The sequence below is a fragment of the Kryptolebias marmoratus genome, linkage group LG20 (genome assembly GCF_001649575.2).
Source record: "Kryptolebias marmoratus isolate JLee-2015 linkage group LG20, ASM164957v2, whole genome shotgun sequence".
Classification (NCBI taxonomy): Eukaryota; Metazoa; Chordata; class Actinopteri; order Cyprinodontiformes; family Rivulidae; genus Kryptolebias; species Kryptolebias marmoratus.
Genome location: NC_051449.1, coordinates 6,447,697 through 6,473,335, shown reverse-complemented (window position 1 = coordinate 6,473,335; position 25,639 = coordinate 6,447,697). Strand labels below are relative to the sequence as shown.

The following is a 25,639-nucleotide window of genomic DNA, read 5'->3' as shown; positions in this document are numbered from 1 at the left end:
AAGCAGTTTTACAGATATTGAGCTACATTTGGTGTAGTAGTAGTTGAGAGTTATCCTAAACACATGCACCAAGCGTTAATAGGTCACCTGAGGTCTTTGCTGACAACTTTGGCAGACGAGGCTGCAGGCAATATAAGGAATGATAGTTTCAGTTAAATAATCAGCACTGCCACAACTGAGCTTCCTGAGATGATTAGAAGGGCGGCGCATCTGTGGAAATGTTACTTTTACAGAGAAAATATGGTCAGCCTTCGGTACTCTGTAGCCCAGGTGAGGATGTGCACAGGTTCATGTGGGGCTCCAGGGCTAAATCACTAAATCACTGACAATTATCTTTTTTGTTTCAAACTTTTTGCAGATTCTAACGTCTGTGATGATTAAACTGTTAGATTTATGGGCCAGTAACAAAGAAAACGGCTTCATAAATTGGCCATCGGCTGCTATTATAAAACCATAATCAGTTCACTTTTACAGATGAAAGCAGCGAGGGATTTTGCAGAAACATAACCACGCAGGGTACTTCACTAACATCCTGAAGATGATTTACTGCTTTTTTAGTGTTTAAAGATCATCATAAAAACAAAATAAAATGAAATTGAAGACCTAGCATTCCTTAGAGGAATGCATATCACCCATCACCTTTCGTGCCAGATTTTATTTAAACCAAGATCATCGTAGTTACAGCCATTTTGGTCAAACTTTGCAAAGGAAGTTATGCACGATCTCATGCGATATTGCAATATCTTGCGCTCAGAGTATGTGTTTAGGATGACTCTCAGCTACTACCACACCAAATTTTGTTCAGTATCTGTAAATTGACTGAGCTGTAGCCATTTTTGTGTTGGCCAAAGTTCAAAATGACAGTTAATTGTGTTGACTCTGAAAGGTAATCCGTTGTGGATGCACATCTAATGATTACTTTCTGACAGTTTCATTAAAATCTGTCCAGTTGTTCATGAGATATTTTGCTAACAGACAGATAAAAAACAAAAAAAACAAGCCAAAAACATTTGGACCTTCCACCTTTGGCAGCGGGTGATAAGAAACAAGAGTGAAGGTGCAGCACAAACCTAGAAAGTCTGTTGAGTCCACACATACATTTAAAGACAAGAATGTGTAATTATAGACTTCAGACGAAGGTATCAGCTTTCTCCTTTCACACGCTGGACATTTCACTCCCATTTCTCGTCTGCACGGAGGCTCGGCCTTTGTTGCTTGGGCTCGTATAGTTTGTCTGAGCCCGAGGACCTGAGCTCGGTTTACAGAATAAGCTGTTAGTTCGCCCAAACGGCGGTGTCATGACTTCACCGCTCAGTGGAAAACAAGTTTATCCCGTGTTTGCACTGCTTTGATCTGAAGCCAGTAAACTTGTACAGAGAAGTCTAATTTGTCGAAATGGCAATCTGCGACTCTAAATGTACTGTTCTGAGCATCCAGATAAGAAAAATGTAAATGAATGGAAGCATAAATGAGTAAAATTGAAAGTCAATATCAACACAAACTGCTTTTACACTGACTTAAATTGCACTTTTTGAACGCATATTGGCACAAATCTTAAAAATAAGACTCTAAAGTCAGATTAGTTTCAAGGGTATCAGTGTTCATGTGAGGTTACCTGAGCATGAATGCCATTATGTCATTTTTCACCCTGCTTTAAAAGAAGAAGAAAAGGCAGCTGTAGCCTTTGTCATACACCACCCTCTCCTCCTCCTTAGCCTGTCGAAAAAAAAAAAAAGAAAGAAGGAGAAGCAGAAGAAGTGCAATGATCCGTCTTGGGCTTAAAAAAAGGAGGACAACAAAGCGTCTGCTACCACCTTCACACGTGATGCTGTTCAGCCTCCTCACACTTTGTTCTGCTCAGGTTAAGGGTCTCTTCACGAAGCGTGAACCAACATGTAACAGTGATTAAGGAGCACAAAGAGCGGCACAGTCAAGAACAGGCTGCAATTTGACACATTTACACACAAAAACCCTAAAAAAAAAAGAAGAAATGTGGTTGTTTATAATGATGTTGCATTAAGATTTACATAACTAAGGATAAAAAACAGACTTGAGTGGATTATTAAAAGCACCTGTGATTCTCAGCTTACCTGACAGAGACAGAGAGAGGCCCGGCGTGTGTCTCCAAACCTCAGATCACTTTCTGCTGCTTCTTCTGCTCGCTGTTGCATGTTCTCAGCAAGACAGCGCTGCTTTCTGCTCCTCAAGCTGCTTGCTGTGAGGTGTGTGCGCGTAAAACGGGAAGGGAGCGTGTGTGAAAATAGAGAAGGCACATAAGAGGAGGAGGAGGAGGAGGAGGAGGAGGCAGAGAGGAGGATGATGGGACAGGTGTGGAATTTACACACCCCGCTGGTAGCCCTCACTATTGGCATATTTTCCTCACGGTGATGAGTCACCCTTGTCATTGTGGAGGTGAGAGAAAATGAGAGTTTCTTTAGCGCCAGGAAAAGATGAAGCTGAAACACGGAGAGGTAAAAAGTCAGGCCAAGGCTTTAGGTTTTAGACCTTCAATCAACAAACATTAAACAAACACATTTTTTAGAACAAAAAGGAAAACATAAGATGAGAAAAAAATCCTTGTTCCTTCCACTTAAAATCAGGTCAGATGGGAGGATGCCTTAAATTTTTAAGATTGCTTCAGATTTGACAACAAATCTATTTGAAATAGAGAGCAAAAACCTTTCCAAAATGGGATCTATATAAAACATATAAGCATAAAAACATCTTTTCTACCCTAAACCAGCTAAATTATGATGAATTTTCTTTTTTCTTTTTAAACAAAGTTTCAAATACAAAAGAAATAAAACCTTGAACTAAAAAAGCACTCTTTATTTGTGGTTTTTCTTAAACATAGCATTTTACTGCCTTTTTCACATCTTTTTGCAAAAATCCTAAAAAAAAGAGAAGTTACAGGTTTTAACGGGCAGAAAAAAAATCCTCTCCAACTGGATGCTGGAGGGTTTTCTTGTCGTCTTGCATGGTGACACAAAAATGTATGTTTACCAGATGTAATCTCACAATTAAAAATAATAAATAAATACAGTACATATCATAAATGCATGAATTTAGTGAGACACAAACACTGCAGTTGATACTCATTTAATCACACCTAAAAATACAAGAAAACATCATATTTAGGTCTTTTTTTGTAACAAATTTTTTTTTGTAATAAAAATCTATCAAATCCAGCAGCTTTGAATTAGAGGCTAATAAAAGAAACAAATTGGTATTGGGGAGTGGTGTCTACTATAAATTCTTCTTTAAACCCACAGAAGGTCAGAAGTTTAGTGAACTCTTTTCATGGATTTGCAATAACATTGCCTTCTGTGTGCAGCAGATGTTGTGTTGAGTTTTGTTGTTCATTAGGGCTGGATCTAAACGAGGAAACAAAAGTCAACACAACACCAGCTGTGAACCAAAGGTTAGGTGGTATCTCACTGGGCTGCGACTGTTGAAAGCTATTTGTCGACTGAAAATTACAAGAAAATATGGATTTTTTTTGTTGCAGTCTCACTGAACTTTGTTCACAGTGTTTGAGATCAAGTTATCGTGATTTCAATGGGTAGTTTTTGAAAACCTCAACCTATTTCTGTGTGCAAGGCCCATAAAACAGTACTCTTGGCCGTGCACATTATTTTGCTGTCCACCCCTCGGCTGATTTTGTATCCATCTTGGCAGACATTCCCACATTTATGATTTAATCTGCTGGAATACAGATATGAAATGAAGATAGAGGGATCAGTTTCTCAGTAATAACTTTTATCATGATTTAGTTTTTTTTTGCTTCAGATGTTTTCTGTCGGAGGAGAGCTCCTGTGCTGGTGTTATAATACAGCTCGAGAGCTTAGGAGACAGGTTTGAGACACACAATCATCCTGTGACTAATTCAAGGGGAAAAGGTGACGCACAATGGTTTTTTTTTTAACATGCTCAAAACTCAAGTGACAGGACTGTACATTTCTGCAACTTGTGAGGAAACTGAGAACCCTGTGAATGCTGCGAGACATTTTGGAGACAATCTGGAGACTCCCTCATAAATATCACAGCCCAGAGAGATAGGAAACATCGACCAATGACAACACCCTGCAACATAATTTAATAACATTAATACTGACAGTAACGCCCCCCAAATCATTTCAGACAGTTATATCTCTGACATTTAACTCAAGTCTTTTGTTAATGTCATTCCAACAGGTAAATAAGAGATTTTATCTTTGTATAATTTTAGACAATATTTATCTGACAATTTTTATTGCACATTGTAGATGATTCCTCAGCACTCATATCACTAATGTTAAATGTCCATCTCAAAGTATGACTTGCTTAGTTTCACATAAAAATTAAGTTTGGAGGCAAATTTGTGTGTGAGATTCACCAAACACAAAACATATTTCTCTGACATCCATTTTGTTCCTACACCTTCCATAAAGAAGTCTCCTTCCTCTGACTTTTCCACTTGTGTGGTGGAGTTCCTTAATGTTCATTTGCAAACTCTAACTGGCTCTAACAGAACAGAGGAATTAGAAAATGTTCCCCCTCGACCTCCTGCCCTCATGTCAGTCACTGTTCCCTGCTTGTGCATTCGGCTCTTTGGCTGTTTTTGTTGGTCGGCTGCAACTCGATCCTCTGTACATGGTCGGTACATGTCACCGTCCCCGTACAGCAGGGCAGCGTTGAAGAAAAAACAGGAAGGTCGTCTTCAGTTGTTTTTCTTCTGTAGCCTTTTAAAAGCACTCTGCAGAGCTCCACTCAAGCCTCTAATGCACCCGGTCCATTTAGCATGGCAGAGCTGTGAAACCCAAGATCACAGACTGGGTCGACAACAACTTCACCTTCTGATTGAGCCAATATTCACTTTACATTCGGAAGATAAACAAGCCTTGATAAATGTTGCTGTAAATGCTCTGCTAATCATAACTTATTCAGAGATTACTCCTCACAAGTCATTAGCTTCTGCCTGTGAACTCGTGGTCTGTTGTTTGACCCTCAGCTACCTGTTTGACAAACTTAAGAGGATGGAAGATAAAAAGCACCATCCTCCGTGTCACACTCAGCCCTTCCATGATCCGATCTGTTCCGTCTCTCAAAGGTTGTCGTTTTGGAATGAGATTTGCCCCCCTGAGCACAAAGAGACGAGGCGGCCCTTGTGTGAAACCAGATCCGGGTTGGAGTGATGGACGGCACATGGCGGGGAGGGCTGGATGCATTAGCCCGAGCAAATGGGCTAGCTGGCTCCGAGGAGCCCGACTGTCCATTATGTTCCGCCATGGCTCAAGGAGTTTAAAGGTAAACAGCTTTTTGACTGCTTTGATGTCCAACGAAACCTCACATCATTATGTAAAACTACTGGACATAAAGATCATTTACTGGCATCCTATTAAAAAGTAGCTAATATGTTCTGAAAAACAGATTAAATGTTTTAATGACAGCCATTAAACTCCAGAGTCTAAAAATAATTACCACCATTAAGACAAAACTATTCAGAGCTGATATAATTATTGGTGAGAACAACTGTAATACTCCAGAAGTGAAATGTGCTTAAATTACTCAACTTTTTATAACCCAAAAGCAAAAGGGCAATATTGTTTTTGGCTGAGTTTGATTGTTTGTTTGTTTGTACCATTAGCAAAATATCTCATGAAACACTCGATGAGTTTTTATAAAACCATCAGAATCACTTCATGTATCTACAGCTGATTAACTTTTGGAGCTAATTTAAGATGGCTGCTGCAGCTAATCAACATTAACTTACACAAAATGGGCCGGAACTCCTTCCTCAGCATAAAACGATCTTATTTTAACACTCTGACACAAAAGACAGTGAGTGATATATGATATGAATTCCTTCATGGGATACTTCTGAGTTTACACAAGCTTTGGCAGAGCCAGCTTAAGTTTTTGCAGAGGAAAAAAGGTGTCATATTTATAGGTAAAAAATGAAAAACTAAACTTTTTGAATTGGAGCTATGAGAACAAATCTGAAAGGACAGATTAGGGTCACTGGAAACTGGATTAACATCATTAGCAGCATGCTGGATGATGTACTGCGGGGTCACTATGAAGCATTTTCTATTAGTCTTATATTTTACATAAATATACAAAAGTTCCTAATTTGGAAAGAAACTTTTTTTTAGAGAGACTTTGTAAGAAGGGATGTAAAGAACTTCCGCAAACAATATCTGATGTAATAAGCATCTTACAGATGAATCAATTGAAGGAGTTCTAGGGATAAATTGCAAAACATCTTCAAAAAACACGATAAGAAGTCCAGTCACGTTTAAAAAAAATGTCCATTCAGTTTTTCTATTATATATAGATATATCAAGACATCAGTTTTGTTGCTGACTTCAGTTAGTGGTAATCTTTTGTGTATTAAAACAATTGTTTAAAATAGACCAAATGTGAATTTTCTGTAAAAGGAAACTTCAAATGTTTGCCTCAGATTTGCTCAAACATGAAATCTGGCATCAGCGAGGATTGTTCAGCAAATCTGACAAACATTGGAAGATTTAAAAATAATCTCTGCATTACAAAAGCTCCATTAAAGATTGAAAATGAGGGGCTCGTCTGTCCTTGGAGTGAGGTTCGGGACTTTGGCACGGCTCGGGAGGAAAGTGTAGGATAGTTAAAAGGGCCACAGCTCTTTATGCAAACAGGAGTGGATTGATTTTTATCCTCCGCTGCATTCAAAGTCAACAGGCATCTTGGTGGAGGGGAGCGAGCACTCAGGCAGATGGTGGCTGGGTGGGCTGCGGGGTTTTCTACAGGATGTGCCGTAGAGGGAGCTGTTGCATTAATCACATCTGGAGGTGATGAAGGGCTGAACGAGAGCTTTTGCTGCCAAGAAGGAGAGTTAGAATGAGGGACAGAGATGAACACTGACTAGTGGAGGAAAAGGGAACTAACAGTTAGATGACATAATTTATTTTCCACTCAAGATCATATTTAATTATTTAGGTTGCGCCAGACATCAGTTCGAAACTTAAAGTATATTCAAATGAAATGTTGTAAAACATTGAATTATTGGAAGATATAATTAGATTTGTCACTGATTTCATTTATCCCTGCAAACAGATGACTTTGCAGAACAGCGGAGGATGATGAGTGCCCCCTATTGATCAGAATGGGAAAGAAATCCAGCAAAGCAGGTCATGGCTTTAATCTGTTTTAAATTGGCTAAAAAGTGGATGGAACTGTCAATCATAACGATGCCCGACGCGCCAAAGCATTTTTGCCCCGTGTCTCTGTCTCTGTGTGTTTCTGTCTGTACTGTTTGCAAAATATTACATGAATCATGGAATTTCAATTAAACTTTCAGAAAGTATTCATTGGGTGCACATCTACAGCTGATTACTTTTTGGACTCAGCTGCCACAGCTAATCAACCTTAGCCAACACAAAATCTTTATCTCAATGAAATTTACAGACAATCCACTAGAATTTGGTGTGGTAGTCGCTGAGAGTAATTCACACACAACATACACTTCAAGCACGAACAGAACATGTGAGATGTTGCAATATGACATAAGACAGTGTATTACGTTGCTTTCAAGGTCTGTTTAAAGTGGCTACAGCTTTATCATTTCTCAACATAAGGTAGTTTCAGTCTCTGAACAGTGCTGGGCGATATGCATGCTATGCCTTTAATTTAACACAGTTCCTTATCCAGTATCTTTCACTTTGTGAGTATTTGTCCAACAGACTGATTTGACCCTTTGGGTGGTTAGTCAGAGGCTGAGTTCCTGCTGAGCTGTCGAGTCACTTTAAAGCATCTGTCTGTGGTGTCACACAGGAAGGCAGAGGAGCTAATTATAGTGAGCAAAGTGATGGTATAAATAAACACTACAGCACTTCCTGTGAATGAATGAAATGTTTCAGCTCAGTTGTTAGATTAGCAGCACAAGTTTGATTGAGATCCTATAACCTCTCTGAAAAAATGAGAGCTTACAGCTGTTCCTTTAGGCTCTAATTTTACTCTGAAGTACATTTTTAGTCTAATGAGGAAATTACACCATCTTTACATTTAAACTTTAAACAAATTCAGTTTGCATGAATGTGAAGTCAGAAAGAAGGAACTCAAACGTCTGCAGTAAAATAAATAAATAAATAAATAACACAGTTGCTGTCTAATTTAATTTTATGTGCTGTAACATGATGCTAAGTGAGTGGACTAATCCTAAAAGCTTGATCCTTTGGGGTCTCTTTGGAAAATATCAAGATTCACTGAATTATTAAATCACAACTGTTTGTTTGTAGTATTTTTCCTTCAGCAGCAGAAGTTGTATTTGATTAGTTATTTCTTCTATTTTATAAATTTTATCTTTCTGTTTATTTTATAATTTATTCATTTTTGTACGTCAGATGTTTCTGAGTCTTATTTGTGAGCTGATACAAACACAATAAATATCAAAGAGGGAAATTGTTTAAAAGAATAATGGAAAATCACACGTTACATTTGTTTGCAGTAAATTTATTATTGCCCGCCATTAAAGTGGCAATAATGTTTCTATGTGATTGTTGACTGTAGAGTTAGTAAAATATTTCATGAACTACTGGATGGATTTCAATACATTTTTCAGAAATTAATAATTAAAGAACACCTACAACTGATTAACTTTTGGAGTGAATCACTTTCAAGATTGCCAGCATCGCTTAGTGACCTTAGCCTACTCATAAATGACTATAATTCAGCCAATTTGACAGCTTTTAGGCTAAAATCTGGTGTGGTAGTAGCTGAGAATCACCCCCAACAGATAAAATACTTCAAGCGCTATGAAATCTCACAATAGTGCATGAGATTCTGCACAATGTCATTTAGAAGATTTGACCAAAACGGTATTTAGTTTCATGTGTGCCACAAGTTGTGTCAACAACTGTTATTGTTTTTTAATCATTCAAGAATTGAGCCAACACAAACGAGAACAACTACAATAAACACAAAGTCCAGCTGCTGATCCCAAACTGGAAGGAGCCGGAACAGAACTTGAAAGATTTCTCGTATGATCTTGTCTGACAGTGATTTGTTGGATAAAAAAAAAAAAAAAAAAAAAAAAAAAAAAAAAAAAAGAAGCTAGCCGCAGTACTAAATAAGATCCTGCCACTTAAGAAAATAGGAGAGGTTATGCAGCTGGAGCCAAGACTGAATGTTGCGTCAGCATAGTGTGTTAAACCACACTCCCAGGCCTGACTGTTCCTGGAGCCGGTTCAGCAGAGGTCTTACAGGAGCGCCCATCTTTCTTTAATGTCTGTTTACGAAGCATAAAAATCCTTCTCAACACCTCCGCTGATTATAAGTAGCTCACAGTTTGAAGCCAAATGAGGACATCTTTGAAAACTTTTCTTTAAACTACAGACCAAGCATTTCTGGAAGGAATGCATATCACCCGCCGCCTTTCATGAAAGAATATTTAAGGTAAGATCGTCTTATGTTGAGAAGTGTCTTAGACAAAAACTGTGATATCTCACATGATCTGCTAATGTTCGGAGTATGTTGTGAATGACTCTCAGCAACTACCACACATAATTTCCGCTCAATATGCATAAACTTCATAGAGGTAAAGCTGTTTATGTGTTTTCTAAGGTCAGGCCATTGAGTTGACTCCAAAAGGTAAAAGTTCCTGGCTGTAGATGTACAGCCAATGATTAGGCTCTGAGAGTTTTGTTGAAATCTGTCTATTGGTTTAAGAGATATTTTGCTAACAGACAAACAGCGTTGACTCCAGCAGATTTTAGCCAAAGATGGTGCATCAGGGACAATTATCAGCTGCTACCACACCAAATGTTAGCTAAATGTTTTTAAAACTGGCTGAGTTGGAGGCATTTTTGTGTTGGCTAAAGGGTGTGACAGCCATTTTGAATTGGGTTCGAGTCCAAAAGGTAATCAGTTGTAGAAGCTAATGATTACTTTCTGAACATTTTGTTAGCGTCTGTTCAGTGGCTCATCGGATCTTTTGCTAACAGACAGACAGAGCTGATTCCAGTGGTTTCAGTAGCTCCAGAATATCTTTTTCTTTGGTTTTCTTCTCCAGCACTTTCTCATTGTCTTGACAGCAGACGACCCTGATGCACACTTGCCGTAAAAATAAAGCCATGCATTTATTAAAGCCGAGATAATTAAGCGCCGTTGATAATGAAGAGCTGTCAAGTTGAATCCGGCGTTCTCTCCCTGCTTTACTTTATGTGTGCTGCCATTTATCTCGAATGGGAGATCACAGAGGATCAAGGCGCTCCACAGCTCCTTCTTTTAAACACTGAGCTACACGTATTTAAATGATGCTAAATAATAGCGTCAACTTGTGACACGAGAATCACAAAAGGCTTTTTTGAACAAAGACGAGACTGTGACCTTTATTGTCAAACAAATGGAAAAATGTAGAGAAAGCACCCCAAAAATTCAAGGTAGCGTGAATTACCCTCCTGTTTGATTTGCAGTAACTGCCTAATAATGTAACCGCAGTAAAAAAAAAAAAAAAATTGGTACTTTAAACTGTCTCATGAAAAAGTTTTATACTTTTTTCAGCACTTGGACAGTTTTCCTGATCAATGGATTTGGGCAGTGGTTGCTTTAAATTTTCAGAGCTGACACTAAAGATTGTGACATCATATAGTTTAATGAACAATGTGATGTGGACTAATCTGAGTCAGGATATGTTCCTGTGGAGCAAAAAAGAAGTCTTATTGTCTGGTCTGGTTATTATCACCCATGTCTGTGTTCGTTTGTCTGCAGCATTAGCAAAATATCTCATGAACCAGAGGGCAGATTGTGATAAAACTTTTAGAGTTTTTTTGGAGTCAACCCGTTTCAAGATGGCTGCCACAGCTAAAGCAGCCTTAGCAAACACAAAAATTGTGACAACTCATGTCTTTTTACAGCTATTGAGCTAAAACTTGGTATGACAGTAGCTGAATGTCATCCCCAACACGCTCTAAATGCTAACTACTTGCATGAGATTTGTTTTTAAAACTTTGCCAATAGCTATCGGAGTCAACTATGCTGGTCTGTTAGCATAATATCTAACATTTTTACTTTAGCACTAAAAAATTGCATCTGAGAAATGTTCATCTGGGTTCTTGTTATAAGCAGAATATATATACCCTATTATATACCTTATTTAATACAGCAAAAGCTGGTGAATACACTTAAAGAAAAAATCAATCACATTTGTTTTGGTGTCTTTTTCTACCCTGCTTCATGTTTTAATTGTTTCCCCTGCATCTTTAATAGCTATTGAAATTGTCAAAGCTCATATACAGTTGTGGTTTTTAAAAATATGAATACACATTTAATAACATTTTATCTACTTTGTGGTTTTATTGCCTGGATCTTTGTTTATGATGGAAACTATTATTATTTTCAATCATTTAGAGGTCAGTTTTGTGGAAGAGGATGGAATCTGCAAAAATCTTAGCTATTAAGAACAACCATACACTGCGGCACTGACCTCAACAGTGTTTTAATAAAAACATGCCCTTGCATCTGGTGTAAGCTTTTTGTGGAGTCAGAGCAAAGCAGATAAAAGGTTCCTCCTGTGCCAACCATTTTTAGTCCCTTCAACCTTGTCTTCGCCCATAAACCAGGTAAACCCGAGATGTTTCTTCTCCTCTTCTTATCATCCAGGTACAGTTTCATGCTAACAGGGCAAACTGAATAATTTCCCTCCTATTTTGTCACTGTCAGCCTTGGCAACCACTTTCTAAGAGCCATCTCAAGGCAACATGCACTTTCCCCTGGTATTATTCTGCCCATTAGTGCTTTTTGCCATTGTTATTCGGATTTCAGGCTCATTCTTAACAGCTGTCTCCCATGTGGTGTCCTTGATGCCTGGCACATAAAGGCAAATTAGCCACAGCACCCTGAGGTCTTTTATGGCCTGTGCAGTCTGTAAATGCAGGGTATTGTGAAATAAATTCAATGTAATAATAACTACCTATGTGAACTCATAGGAGTCTTACAGCTATACATTTTATTTTTTTATCTATACATCTTTTCTTGACCCGCTTTTCCGTTGATGGTGGTGCCTATTTCCAGAGGTGATTGTGCGAGAGGTGGAGTCCATCATCGGGACATTTTATTTATTTAAAATGAGGGAATTGAAAACTTTTCCAGCTTTACGTAGAGATACTCAGTCAAATCAGGGTTTCGATGTTTGTTCCTAAAACAAGAGCAGTGTCCATCAGATTTTATGCCACACTAAAAATAGGAAACACTTCTCTCAAGACTAAACTAGAGAAACAGCATTTTCTGCAAAAATGTTGTAACAGAATTGTTAAAACTAAAAGCAGAACACTAGCCAAAAGCTAAAAGTAGCAAAAGTCTATGTAATGCTAAAAGTGGCATCAACATATCTAAAATCCAAAAGTAGCAAAATGGTAGCTAGAAGCTAAATGGTGCACAATGGTAGCTTAAGTAGCAAAAGGTTAGCTGAAAGCTAAAAATAGCAAAGGGCTAACTGGACGTAGCAAGAGCCTAGGTAATTCTAAAAGAGCCAAAAAGCTAGTTGAAGGCCAAAAGTAGCAAGATTGTAGCTAGAAGCTAAAAGTAGCAAAAGGTTAGCTAGAAGCTAAAAACATTGTTTTCCATAAGCCAAAAGTTGCAAACTACCAGCTAAAGCAGCAAAAGATTGGCTAAAAGGTAAAAGTAGAATTAGGCTAGCTTAAAGTAGTAAAATAATAGCTAAAAGCTAAAAGTAGCAAACCACTAGTTAAAGAAGCAAAAGGTAGTAGTAAAAGCTAGCTAAACGTCAAAAGTAGCCAAATAGTGGCTAAAAGTAGCAGAACAGTAGCTACAAAATAAAAGTAACATTATCATAAAGTTAAATGCTTTTAAAAGTATAAAGGGTACAAAAAACAAAAGTCAGAGCATCTATTTCCTAAATGAGCTGAACGTTTTAATATATGATTGGCTAAAATAGCAAAAAAAGCTGTTAAATTGCAAAAAAATTACAGAAAAATCTAAAAGAGGAAAGCAATAGTGTGAATGCTGACCCAACATTCATACAATGACGCAGCATTTATGTGACACAGTGATGCAACTGGGTTTCCTGGCTTAAAAATGGGAATTGTTTTATAATCCTCTTTGGAACAACGTGACCATTGTGTTTCCCAAGAACCAGACGTACGCAGAACACTGGTATATGACCTCACCGTGTGTGTTAGATCTCACACAGGGCTCGTTTAAAGCAGAGTCGACACTGTAGAGATTTACCCTCCGAGTGCAGTAAGGCTAACCTCTTTCTGAATCCCGCTTCAAAGGATTTGGGGCATTTAAACACCTTCAAGAAGCTGCTTGAGGGGAATCTGCAAGATCAAGCAGAACTGCTGCCAGTTTTTGATTTTTTTTTGTACACACACACACGCACGCACACAGTTTCTCAGGTATTCTCTTCTTCTTACTCTGTAAGAAGTGTAATCTCATCTTGAGGCTTGATAGAATTTTTTTTAACTTTCTATTTCATTGTCATGCTGGATTCCCAAGAAACGTAACAATCTGCTCTCAGCAGGAGATTGGTTTGGAGTGAAATTAGATTGACCTCATCTGATGCAGGGACTGTTCGTCTTCATTAAAACACGCAGTGGGCTCACTCTCTCTTTGTACTTGACAAATAACATGAAAACAGGTAGGATCCATTTTCACTCATTAATCTTTATTAAAGCTGAAGCACTTATTAAGGAGGTCAGAGATAAAAAAAAAAAAGGCACAAGATACTGAAAAGATAAGGCAGTGTCACAAAGATGAGCCTAATTTTTTATGCTTTTACTGCATGTTAAAGTACTGATTTAAGTGTCTCCAACTGTATCCCCATGAAGCTCAACTGTTACATGAAAAGGTAGTTTTTAAAGTATGATTATACTTTCTCATTATAACTATGAGGTAAAGCTGTGTTTCAGAGTAGGACTATCTATATTAATCTTTATGAAATTCTTTCTGACTGATGATATTTGTCCCTTCAGTGTTTGTCATGCCTGTTTGTGTGAGTTTGCGTGAAGTACTTAAGAGTAATCAGTATCTTATCTGCAGTAGACGACAGTTTGATTGGTCTCAGTTTGGAGAATCAGGAATTTTTCATTAGAGACTCAACCTAACATGTATTCAAACTGGGAGCCTATTTAAGAGCATTATTTTGCCATTTAAACCTAAAATGTCAAATATTTTGTAGCAGTTTTCCCAAATGTTAAGTGGTATATCTTTCACTTAAAATGGACCATTTTGCGACAGACTTTGCTGATGAGCCCATAGATCTGGTTTCAAGATGGCCAGTCTACAGTGTAAATATTCATAAATGTTTATGTAAAAAAGCTTTCGATGCAAAAGTACTTTTTACCCCAGCTGCTCCCTTCTGCAGAGGTCGCTGCAGCAAGCAAATTGGCATGAAAAAATTGCCAATTGTTTTAATCCTGACACAATCTGGGTTTGAACCTGCAGCCTCTGGAAAACCACCAAGTTACCACAGCCCTTCTGGTGCAAAAATAATGCAGTTTAAAATTTTACAATAAAACAGTCATGAGACTACATGAGACTTTCTCCCTAATTCCCCAAAATGAAATCCTTCTGCTTATGTCTACAGCAGGTAAGATACTGGCTAATAAAAATGTAAATTAGGATAAGATAATATTGGTTTACTCAAAAGGACTCTTTTTATAGCCAGAAGCTTAACACCATGATGGTGAGAGCCATAGTTAATGATGAGTCACCAAGTCTGTTACCAAAACTGTTTCACCTTGAAACCATTTGAAAAAGGGAAACAAGTTATTTTCATAGAACACCTGGAAGCAAACATGACAACTAACAATAAAAGCGAACGTAGAAGCCAGTATTCATGACTGTTAAATGTTTGAAATCTGCCATAGCTGACCATTTATTACTGTTTAGTTGAAATATTTGATTTTTGTTCCCGTTTTAAAAAATAAATTAGTAGTTTGCAGCACAAAAGAGGCTCTGGTAGCCTCACAAGCTAAAGTCAAACCTTTTACTCAGAAAAACAACATTTTAAATAACATGGAAATCCTGGTGAAAGAGAGAAGTGTGAACCATGGAAATTGGGATACATATTACAAATAAAAGCCCTGTGGTTTTTGTACGTGAGCATTTCTTTCTCAGGTTCAGCCGACGCAATGTTCTTTTTCTCCTCTACAAGGAGACGAAATATCAAAGGATTGCAGTTGAAACATTGCTGCCAGGCTTTTATCTGCTGAAAGAATCAGCTATGCTTCACCAATCCTTGCTGCCTTTCACCGACTACTTGTTGGTTTTAGAAGTGATGCTACGAGGTGATCTGTCTGCCTCATGTTTATGTTTACAATCTGTGAACAACCTATGAGCCTCGCTGATGCGTCTGACATTCAGGGCAGCAAAGCTGATTGAGTCTCTGGTGTTTGAGGAAATTAAGATACATCTATTTCACCACATAACCTTTGCTTTTTTCAGTGACAGCAATTGTATTGTGTTCTATACAAAGTTGGGGTACGAAATCTAATGTTGAGTGTACTATATGTTCAGGTTTTTACATGAAAACAGATATTATTATTACCATTATTAACTTGCACATTCCAGCAAAACAAAAACAGCATGCGCTGTATTAGAGCATGTTGAGTTAAAAATAAAAATCACTTTGTTTTGCAGCCTGATATCGACATGACTCAGTGTCTGATAACAGCCACATAATCATATCAGAAATAAACACATATACTGTATTACTGTCCATTTTTTTTCCCACTTTGAGTAAATCTGACAGGGTTCAGCTGATTAATACAGATGTTTTCAATGTTTCTGCATCAGATTTTTATTGAATGTTGGAAGTTAGTGTCTGATATTGAACCTAAAATGCTAAAAATGTAATGTTTATGGCTTGATTTGATAAGATCTATTGTAATAATTTGCAACTATTGTTGTATTTTCTCTGTAAAACAGTTTGTACGTGGGTGTATGCTCTTCAAAAAACAGAATATCTGACAAATTTGACTTTTTTTGTTAAGTGAAAAAATTGATGAACCTTTTTTTTTTTTTTATCAAAACACGTTATGAGTTTGAGGCTCGGAGTTAATGGCTGACCTTGGGTAACAGCAATAGAGGAAAAACATTTAGAACTTGAGCTCAAATAAATTTCATGAGCAGACGTGAGTTTGTTCACTTTTCATAAATTAGAAGATATTTTTCTCAGTGATCTGTATGTGTGATTACTTTAAACTTAAACACATGTAGATCCTGATGATCATGCTGACACTTAAACTGATCACGTGGTGAAAAAAAGAAAAAAAAAACTTTTTATACTGGCACAGAAATGTCTAACAGCACAAATATAGAAAATCTTTCATGTGATCTATGCTAATCGTGTATCAAAAAGGGGAACTGACCTAATTTTCTGACCCATGCAGTCTGACACCATTGTCCGTGCATTTACCCCAGCAATAAAACGTGACAGAGAGTATTTATCTTCAGCGTTTTGCATTTAACTGACAGGTCGTGTAGGGACAAGCAGGAAACATGCAAAACAAAAAGATTTACTGGATGACTGACGACTCCTGGGGGCATGACTGGAGGATCATTGAGTTACATGAAATACATAAATTCACACCCAGCAGCTTGAAAAAGGAGCCACATTTGAAGAAAATGCAAAGACTTGATATAACAAACCTTCTGTTAACTTGCTAAGCTAAGAAACTGTTGTAGTACTTAAGATTTAAGTTCAGTTTGTGGATTAATTAAAAAAAAACTTCTAGCAAATCACTCTAGAGTTTTACAGACAATTCAAGAAGAATAAAAAAGACACACAAGAAGCCTAAAGGCAAATTAAGCTAGCATATAGCATCAATTTAAAAAGAAAACATGTCTTTTTTTCTTACTAATGCATTATAAGAACACATATTAAGTGATGTTGCTTTCTGGGTCTACGAATCTATAGAAGGTTGATTGGGCCAAACCATCTGACAAATTCTTGACACCAAATTGAGCTCTTATTATAGATTCATTTAAGTGTCCACATGTGCTAATTAGGTCATCTTGACCGTGGTAGAACAGAAAACGTCACAGTGACAGAGTGCTGCAGTGTAGTTGCTATTCTTTACTGCCGCTGCCCTGCGGTCGTGCAGCGAGGCGAGAGGTGAACAGGACAACAAAATAGTGTGGTCTGAGTGCTACACAGGCTGTGAACTTTCTAAAACACACACACACAAACTGCAGCCATCTTCTGTGTGTGAATATAAGCAGACAGTTTGAGAGCTGCAGCCTTTTTTTAAAGTCCTGCATAAAAGATAAAGATCTCTCCTGAGAAATACTGTGAATAAGATGCCAGAGAGAAGTGTTGTTTCATCTGCTCTTATCAATCTGCTCGTCTCTGTGTGCCTGGATAAGACGCAGGAATAAACACGTATGAGGCAGGCTGAACAGAGCTGTGCAGTGCTTTCAACAATGAGTGAAAAATACCACAAAGAGAAATGCTTTTCTCAAGTTTTGCGCCTGTTTTGACACAATTCTGCAACTGCCAGTTTCTCGTTAAGCGCTAAATTAGTGCCTAAAGGTGTAAGCACATCTCTGTCCCAGCCCTGCAGAAGTAATTGTGATTAAATACTTGATCAAATTACTCAGACTTAATCACTTCTGATATACTTGTGAAAGTGAGGATTAATTTACAGAAGTGTAATTGTTAAACCATTGTTGATAATGTGACCTAATACCTGTCAGATATTTGAAAACACTGATTTAATCCTAAACTCCTGAACATGTGATCAGTTTCATTCTTAAACCTTTGTCTGGGAGTACAGACTGAAACAAACAAACTGCATGTCGTTGGTAAATCATTCAAACTAATAACAAGTTTGTTTCTTTGCTACTTTGCACCTTTCTTGATTAAATCTTTGTTTAAATGAGCCATTTGGCCCTGTGCTTGGAGGTCAGCGCAGAGGTATGACATCATCAACCCGAGCCAGACACACCCACGACAATGGTTTGCCATAGAGGCTAATTTTGTGGCCTGCTAATTCTGATACAAAATGTCTTCTCAGGTAAAAATATTATGACTTTTCCATTATTTTTATACATTTGTTTTCAGGTCAAAGAAATTAAAAGGGAATAAATCACAGAAAGCTTAAAAGTTTTTAAGAATGTGTTGCCAAAATATTTTTAAAGAGGTGCTAAAAACATATAAATGTGTAAATAAAACAAGTTTTATTTTTTTATTGAACTGACCACTGTTTATAATGTGCAAATATGTTACAAAAATAGCAGTAAAAATGTAACAAGTAAATTTAAAGTGTTGATATACTGTTTATAATGTGTCTATGATAATGCTACACATTAGCACATACATGTGGAAAAGACAATTCCTGTCTGGAATTTGAAAACAGCAATAATTCACGTTTAATAATAATCAGGTGACATGACAATTAGAAATGGTATAGAGGCTGTAAATGTCTATTAATCTAATCTAAAAACAGTTAACTGTGGAAGTTTGAAGGCATCTTTCATATTTTATATAAAATTTTTCACCATTAGCCCCGTGAGAGTAACTGAGGTTAACTTTAATGCATTAAAAATACTGGAACAAATTACAGAAGATGCCTCCTTAGCACTAAATAACTGACAGATAAAGTTATTACCTGACTACTGAAAACAGAAGTGAAGCGTTTGTGATTTATGAGTGTGTGAAAATGTTTCCAGGACAAACTTGGACGAGTGTATTAATCTAATCAGCCCTCTTCACCTACTTTGGAGCAAGAATCCTATAAAACCTTAATTTATTAGCGTAAATGTAAATTCAGATGTGTATATGTATGCCCTCCAGTAAGATCCTGTAATTTTTTTTATATATCGAAATCAGATAAAGTTTTCCCAGCTGTGTTTTGTCTTTAACAACACTATATCCCTGCAGCTGCGGCTGGACTGCTCGTCCTCCTGCTGGGATATGTGTATCTCCTTCATCTTCCTCTGTTGTTATCTTCAGCAGTTCTTTTTTTTTTTACAACTCATTGTTTTCAAGGCTCCAAATATTTTCTTTCAAAACAAATGGCTTTCCTGAGTCGCCGTGGACAAAACCCTGAAAGTCAAGCGGTTTCAGAAAGAGGGAAACATTGAGTGCTCATTTTGTGAGGGTGTGCATGTTAGGTTGTAGGTTTCCTGTATTTAAACAACTGTGGGATATATATATATATATATATATATATATATATATATATATATATATATATATATATATAAAAATATATATATATATATAAAAAGATTTATCTATGTAAAGATTGAATTTCCGTCAGAGCCACTGTAAGATCTGAGTTTGCTTTAACAGATGAAGTTGTTCTCAGCCACTGAAGTGAATTCACTTCATTTCAGAAAATCATAGTGTAGACGACTTTTGCGGAAATTGGTGGGAGCAGAAGATAAGATTAGTTAAAAAAATTGCCCTCCTTGTGTTCCTGTTTGACTCAGAGCGCTGTCTACTCCCTTGTCTGTGTATGTTTGAAACCCCACCTCCCCCAGAGTTTCTCTTCAAACCCCTCCCCTCTACTTTTCTCTCAGACTCAGGCTGAGGAATCCCAGGCAGCGTTTAATTGCAGAGTGCAAAAGCTTTAGTTGGGCATATGAAGCTCAGCACCGGAGCAGAGACTCCTTCACGCACTCACTGAGAAAACAGAGTACCACATGGAGTCCTTCACCCGAGGAGCCTCACAAAGCGTCTGGATTTCAGGTGGCGGGGAAGGCAGGAATTCTCAAATCCAGGTACAGTCGACTATGTGAGAGAATCTACCAGAGGCAGGAGACGTAAGAGGTGGAGAAAGAGAGGAGAGCAGGAGAGGAGAGGGGAGGGCAGGGGAGGAGACGGGAAATACACTGCCAGAGAGACAGAGCAAGGCAGAGACTGGACGCCTGCAGCAGCAAATGAGACAGAACAACGAGGCGGGAGAGGTAGAAAAAGAGTCAGAGAGGGAGGGAGGTGGAGAGGGGCCCCGTGCTGGAGAGAGGGCTACAGGGTGAGGAGGAAGAAGAAGGAGCGAGAAAAAGTTGGGGGGAAGTAAGAGAAAGAAGGACTCAGGAAAGTACGCAAGTAAGATTAACAGCTACAGCAGAGAAGAAAAAGGGGAACAACAGACAGGAAGGAAGGGGAGGGAGAACTCGAGTAGAAAGTACCAAAAAGGCCAGAGAAAAGTTTTCTTGTGGGTAGACGTAGATGAGGAAAACAGCGAGTGAATGACTGGGCTGGAGAGGGCTTGGAGAGGAGGAAACCAGTTGTTTTCTAAGGCGTTTTCTACACAAGTCTCCAGACGTGTGTGGATATGTACACAGAAGGCTCCCAAACAACGGGACACCACCGATTTCTTCAGCACACCCACCCTCCCTGCCCCTGCCAGCACTGCATCTACCATGAGCAGCCATACGAGTATCACCGAGGGTCCGGATTCCACCCAGCATCAGCCAGACAGACGGACCACTCATCGTCGGACTGCAGGAGAGACACCCATGCTCCTCGGGGTAAAGACATAGGAGGCAGAGCTTTCTTGGTGGACCGAGTTGAGAGAAGCGGTCACCTCAGCCCACAGAGGAGGCCTGTGTGTGCTGGGCCCGGCCTTTACAGCCACTTAGATGACTTCAACCAAGTGTGCCCCTGGGAACTGAACCCTGCCCAGTGGAGCGACCCAGAGGAGCCTGGGGTGAGACACTATTCATCTGTGAGAGAACAGTGCGGCTGTGTGGTGCACGGCGACAGAACACACCCCTTCCACCCTGGGATACCGCACCCTCTTCCTCATCTTCAGGTCAAAGGTCAAGGATACAGACGGAGGAGGACTGTCAGGTATATCTCGGTGGATGAAGAGGAAGGCTGTGGATGCACTTCTGACAGCTATCATTTGGAACCACACAACAACCCGGGTAATTTTCACATGACGAATGGCCACTCTGGACCGAGACGTGTGTTCTTTGAGGGAGGGGAGGAAAGAGATAACTATCAGGACCAGGGCAGACTGAAGGGTGGATCAGAGGACGGATTTGATCATTGCAGTGGGTCGGATAAAAGCTTCTTCTCCACTGAAGTCCCACAAAAACACTTGAGCCAAAGACGACAGAAAGTCCCCTGCGTCACTCCTTCAAACATCATCTGCTCGGAAACCTCCAAATCAATAACCAACAACGAGCCCCAGCGTCATGGTCCGGAGGAGACGACGCAGAGGAGGAGGCAGGATTCGGTGCGGGATCAGATCCGGCAAGTCGTAACAGATCTGGAGGAAGTGTTGGGGGGCTTGAAGCAAGTTCACGTGGAGATGAAAGAGGTAGGAGGGTCTGTAATTAAAGATGTTTAATCCTCAGGCATACATCAGGTGCCTAATCAGAAAAAAGTCTGAATCTGCAGCAGATGTCCCGGGCTTTTATCAGTTCTCTCGTGGATATGGTGACATTTTAAACGGTTATCACCAAGCTCAGATGCTGATAGTGCAGAGCAGTTTACCATGGTTCGTTACGTGTTATGGGAAGATGTGTGTGTGAGAGGTGTGTGTCCTCATGATGACTGCATTGTTTGTGATTCAGTCATCGTCTCCTACTGAAGAAGTGATAGAAAATGCTTTGCACTGACCTTTTGCAGAGTGCCGCTGTAACCAGCAGCGTTCTGGTCAGCACATTATAAAGCCCAGCATCAGACTGTTACCAAATCACTCCTCGCTCTTACAGCATTCATTTTACATGCAGCTGTAAACGAGCATTGATTCGCAGCTGAATGCATCTGTTCCAAGCCTGGTGTTTTACAGTTATAATAAAAAACATCTATTTAATGACTGGTAATTGGGCCAAAAGAAATTAAAAATGCTTTCACTTTAAGTAAATGGTAGTCTTGTTGGTTATTGAGTCAGTCAGAAATAACCATTGTAATAAATCCAGTTTGGCATTAGTGAAGTAATTACCAAGATTAAGTACTAATACTAGAGTAAAAGTTTATTACAGAGGAAAAAAATGGTGTTCCTTCTTTGAATTTGGCCACTGGAATCAGCATATAATCCAGATTTACACTGCTAGGATGGTAATCTTTTGAATGAAAGAAGCTTTTTATTATTCTCACTATGAGATGTAGTTGTTGTTTTATTGTTTAGCACAGTTTTTCACAACTTAAGGGTCCTGCAAAACATCAACAGATAAATCCAGGAGGGTCAGCAAATAATCAGTGTAATAAGAGAGAAGAAAACTGCAAAAATCTTCTTTCATTTTATTGTTGATTAGAATAATAAAATTGAGTAATACTGTGTTTATCCCAAAAGGAAGTTATAATACTTCAGTAACAGTTATTGGGAAATATACTATTAAATAAAGGGAAAAATAGACTAATTCTAGAACAACAAATTGGCACAATAAAAGGTAAATTACTGTGTTTTCCTTCTGCAGTGATTCATGAGCCAGAAACCTTACTTTTTGTTAATTTGTTATATTAAATGATCTGGTAATTTAAATAACCAAAACATCATAACTAGGTATTGATTTAGTATGAGACTCTCACTATGTAGTTGATGCAAACCAGTTGAGAAGATGGTCAAAAATGTCCATAAAGGTGGTAGAAAAAACGAATTAATCTTTCTCCTCAGACTATTAATAGTTTGTTCAAAGTCCTTAGAGACTTTCTTTGAAAACAATCAGTTACAGACAGATGAAACAGAAGCTTCAGGTGTAAAAATAACTCCACGCTTTCATTTATTTTAGCACGTTTTGTTTTGATGTTTTATCGCTAATGGGTTTTATTGTTTATTTTTAATCGTCTTAGGGTATTCTTTCAAATTCTTTGGATTGATTCTTTGATTTTTTTTTTTACATAACATATTGTCTTTGCAATTTGTAGCCTAAGATTTATCTTTTTATTGGGTCATTTATGTGTTTGATTCAACTGGATTCATTGATTTGTTTCTGGAGTAAAAACCTCACAGTAGAATTAAATGTGACCTTGAGTTGTACTGCAGTTTGTTAGCGTCCACCCTTTCTATTATCATTCAGGTGGTTGAGCAGATCGATCGTCTCACGGCCAGTATCAATCTCAGCGAGAAGGCACCATGCATCACTCAGGGGTCAACCAGTAGTGACCAGACTAATGCAGGAGACTTCAGGGTAGCCCCTCTCCCCAGTCACAAACCTGCTTCAGTTCAGACACCACAACCGGTTGGCGAAGACCGCCTCATCCTCAGAAACTCTGTCTCCCCCGTCCATATGGCTTCTGTTGTCAAAACCAGCCGCTTCACCCCGTCCAGTCTCCATAAAGACGTCAACCACAAAAAGCCAAGTGTGAACGGCCACCCGCCTCATCTGCACCCCGCAGGAGAGTCGAACCACACCGGCCAAATTCATCCAGAGCACCACCCACAAACTCTGGACCCTAAAGTCATCATTGGGAGCAGCACTTCCAATCCGAGAACTCAAAAGCCTCCACCTTACCCCCAAAACGGCCGGTGTGGGAAGGGCCAATACCCACCGTCCAAACCTGTGAGGACCCCTGCCTACCCTGTGAGAGGACGCCACAGCACCAGCATGGTGTGAAGGAGGGGGGAGGTGGTGTTTTACCCAATGAAACACAAGGCCCTGCTGCAGAGAGAGGAGCTCAGAGAGGGACCAGGCAGGGGAACAACTCACAGTAAGTTCTTTTTTTTCCCTCTCCTCTTTCACAGTGTTGATGTTTCTGTCGGTGCTTGCAGCCGATGACGTTTGCTCTGTTTACTGGCAGAGCAGCGTTCAAAGTCAGTAAATGAATAGCAGTGTTTTTCCCTGTGACAAAAAAAAAAGATGTTTGATGTGTGTGTGTGTCTGTGTGTGGGCGGCAGGGGAAGGGGGAAGGCGTAATATGTCTGCTTTTGTTGATATCACATGATTTCCCAGTCTTCCCCACACTGTAAAATATGTCTGTCTTGGTAGGTGAAGAGAAATTTATTCCTCAGATTAGTTACACATGTGGTTATAATCAGCCAGCCGAGTGAGAAAATTTCACTCACTGAAGTAAAACCTTTTTTTTTAATGAAAACGTTTGAGGATTTTCTGACCTTGGAAAAACAACATTAGCTGCTGGCTATGTCAATTTTTGACAGACAAGTCTGAGAATTAGGTGGGATTTATTGAAACAACTTTAAATTTCTCATATTTTAGCTCTGATTTTCAGTTCAACCTGTTGAATGCGAAGGCAGGAGGCTCAGTAAAGTCTTGAGGCGGACATTTTTTGCAGCGTAACTTTGAGGGAACTCGGAATTGGCAGGAACTGGGTTGTTTTTGGCAAAGGGAGAACCCACAGTTGCTTCAATCAAATCATGTGAAAATAAAAGCTTCAAATGATTCAAAGGATTATCAAAACTCTGACACAGAATTGGCATAATTTACTTCAAGAGGCTGCCGAGGAGGAACTTTTGTTGCACCACAATCGGAGTTATCATTCCTGACTGTAAACTAGAGGCAGATTTAATATCAGTGTGACATCTGGAAGGAAGTCTTCAAAACTGTGGCGAAAAATTATTTTGACAAGTCTATTTTTCACTGATGCTGCAGAGGCAAACATGCATGTTTCTGTACTTCCCTCTTGTGAAGAATATCTGGAACTGCAATCTATTTTTCTGGCCTCTATTAAGCCGTGTCTGGTTTTAATCATAAAACTCCTTTACCCATGTGCCAGAGCGGAGCAAAGTCAAACTCCGGGCTTATTTTTGATGTCCATACAAATATGAGAGGCGCCGCTCAGAAACGGGTTTCACACTTCAAGACAGACAAAAATGTTGAGACATCCACGCTTGAGATTTTCATATTTTTTTTAAATTGGATGAGATACGAGTAAGTGGTTCTAGGTGTAGATTTCCCTGTTTAATGCTGTCCATTCAAAGTCTCTGAAACTTCCCTGCTGTTGGTATTTTTAAAGGACTGAATCATCCGAATTAGTCACCTCGAGCAGGTTCAATGTTAAAATGACTTGCAGAAGATATTGCTAAGCAACCCGGCCAAGCACAGCAAGTTGTCTCTCAAATCCTTTTCTTTCTAGTTAAAAAAAATAATTCCCATTAGAGTCTTTTTATGTCGTCGCCGGTCTCTGCGGAGATGCGGTAATGTAAAGTGCCTCAGAGAGAAAAAAATTAAAACAAAACAAAGATCTTATCGACTCTCTAAGCCCTGATTTCATTTGGGATCTCGCTTATAAATACATCCAGATTTGTAGTTTGGAGTTCAACTGTTTGCTGCAAATAAACTACAGAAAAAATGTTTGTTAAAGAGAAGAACATAAAAACTGAGTCCTCAACAAAAACACATCAATCTTTTAGTTTATCATTGTTCTGTAAAGGATGTAACAACACAATGGCACACATCATAAGTGTAATCTCAGGCCATTGTTCAGCTATAAAAGCTGCTTTCCATTTAAAAGGAAGAAGAAGAGGGAGGAGAACGCACAATGAAGTCTGTGTTACTAGTTTGTAGGGTGTATGAATGTTGCATCTGGTACTATAGCTAATCCAGTTCAACAGTAACCATAGAGTAACTAGATATTTTAGCATATGGCAATTATTCTTCTTGGTTGAATGTTATTTAGATCATTAATTGTCCAACAACAACCAGTTAATTTACCAACAAGTCTTTAACTGTGTTTATTCCTCTCATCATGGACAACAAGTCCTGTGAATTTGGAGACATTTGTTCTTTTTTTGCAAAAGTTACC

General features: G+C 38.7%; 1 protein-coding gene across 1 annotated transcript in view; it reads left to right on the top strand.

Moving 5' to 3' along the window:
• The first annotated feature begins 19,505 nt into the window (after positions 1-19,505).
• Positions 19,506-25,639, top strand: part of si:ch211-178n15.1 — an 8,091-nt gene continuing 1,957 nt past the window's right edge. The window contains exons 1-2 of the mRNA XM_017410779.3: positions 19,506-21,254; positions 22,957-23,587. Of these exons, the coding sequence (XP_017266268.1) occupies positions 20,262-21,254; positions 22,957-23,493 (1,530 nt within the window). The 5' untranslated portion in view covers positions 19,506-20,261 and the 3' untranslated portion in view covers positions 23,494-23,587. The remainder of the gene's footprint in view (positions 21,255-22,956; positions 23,588-25,639) is intronic.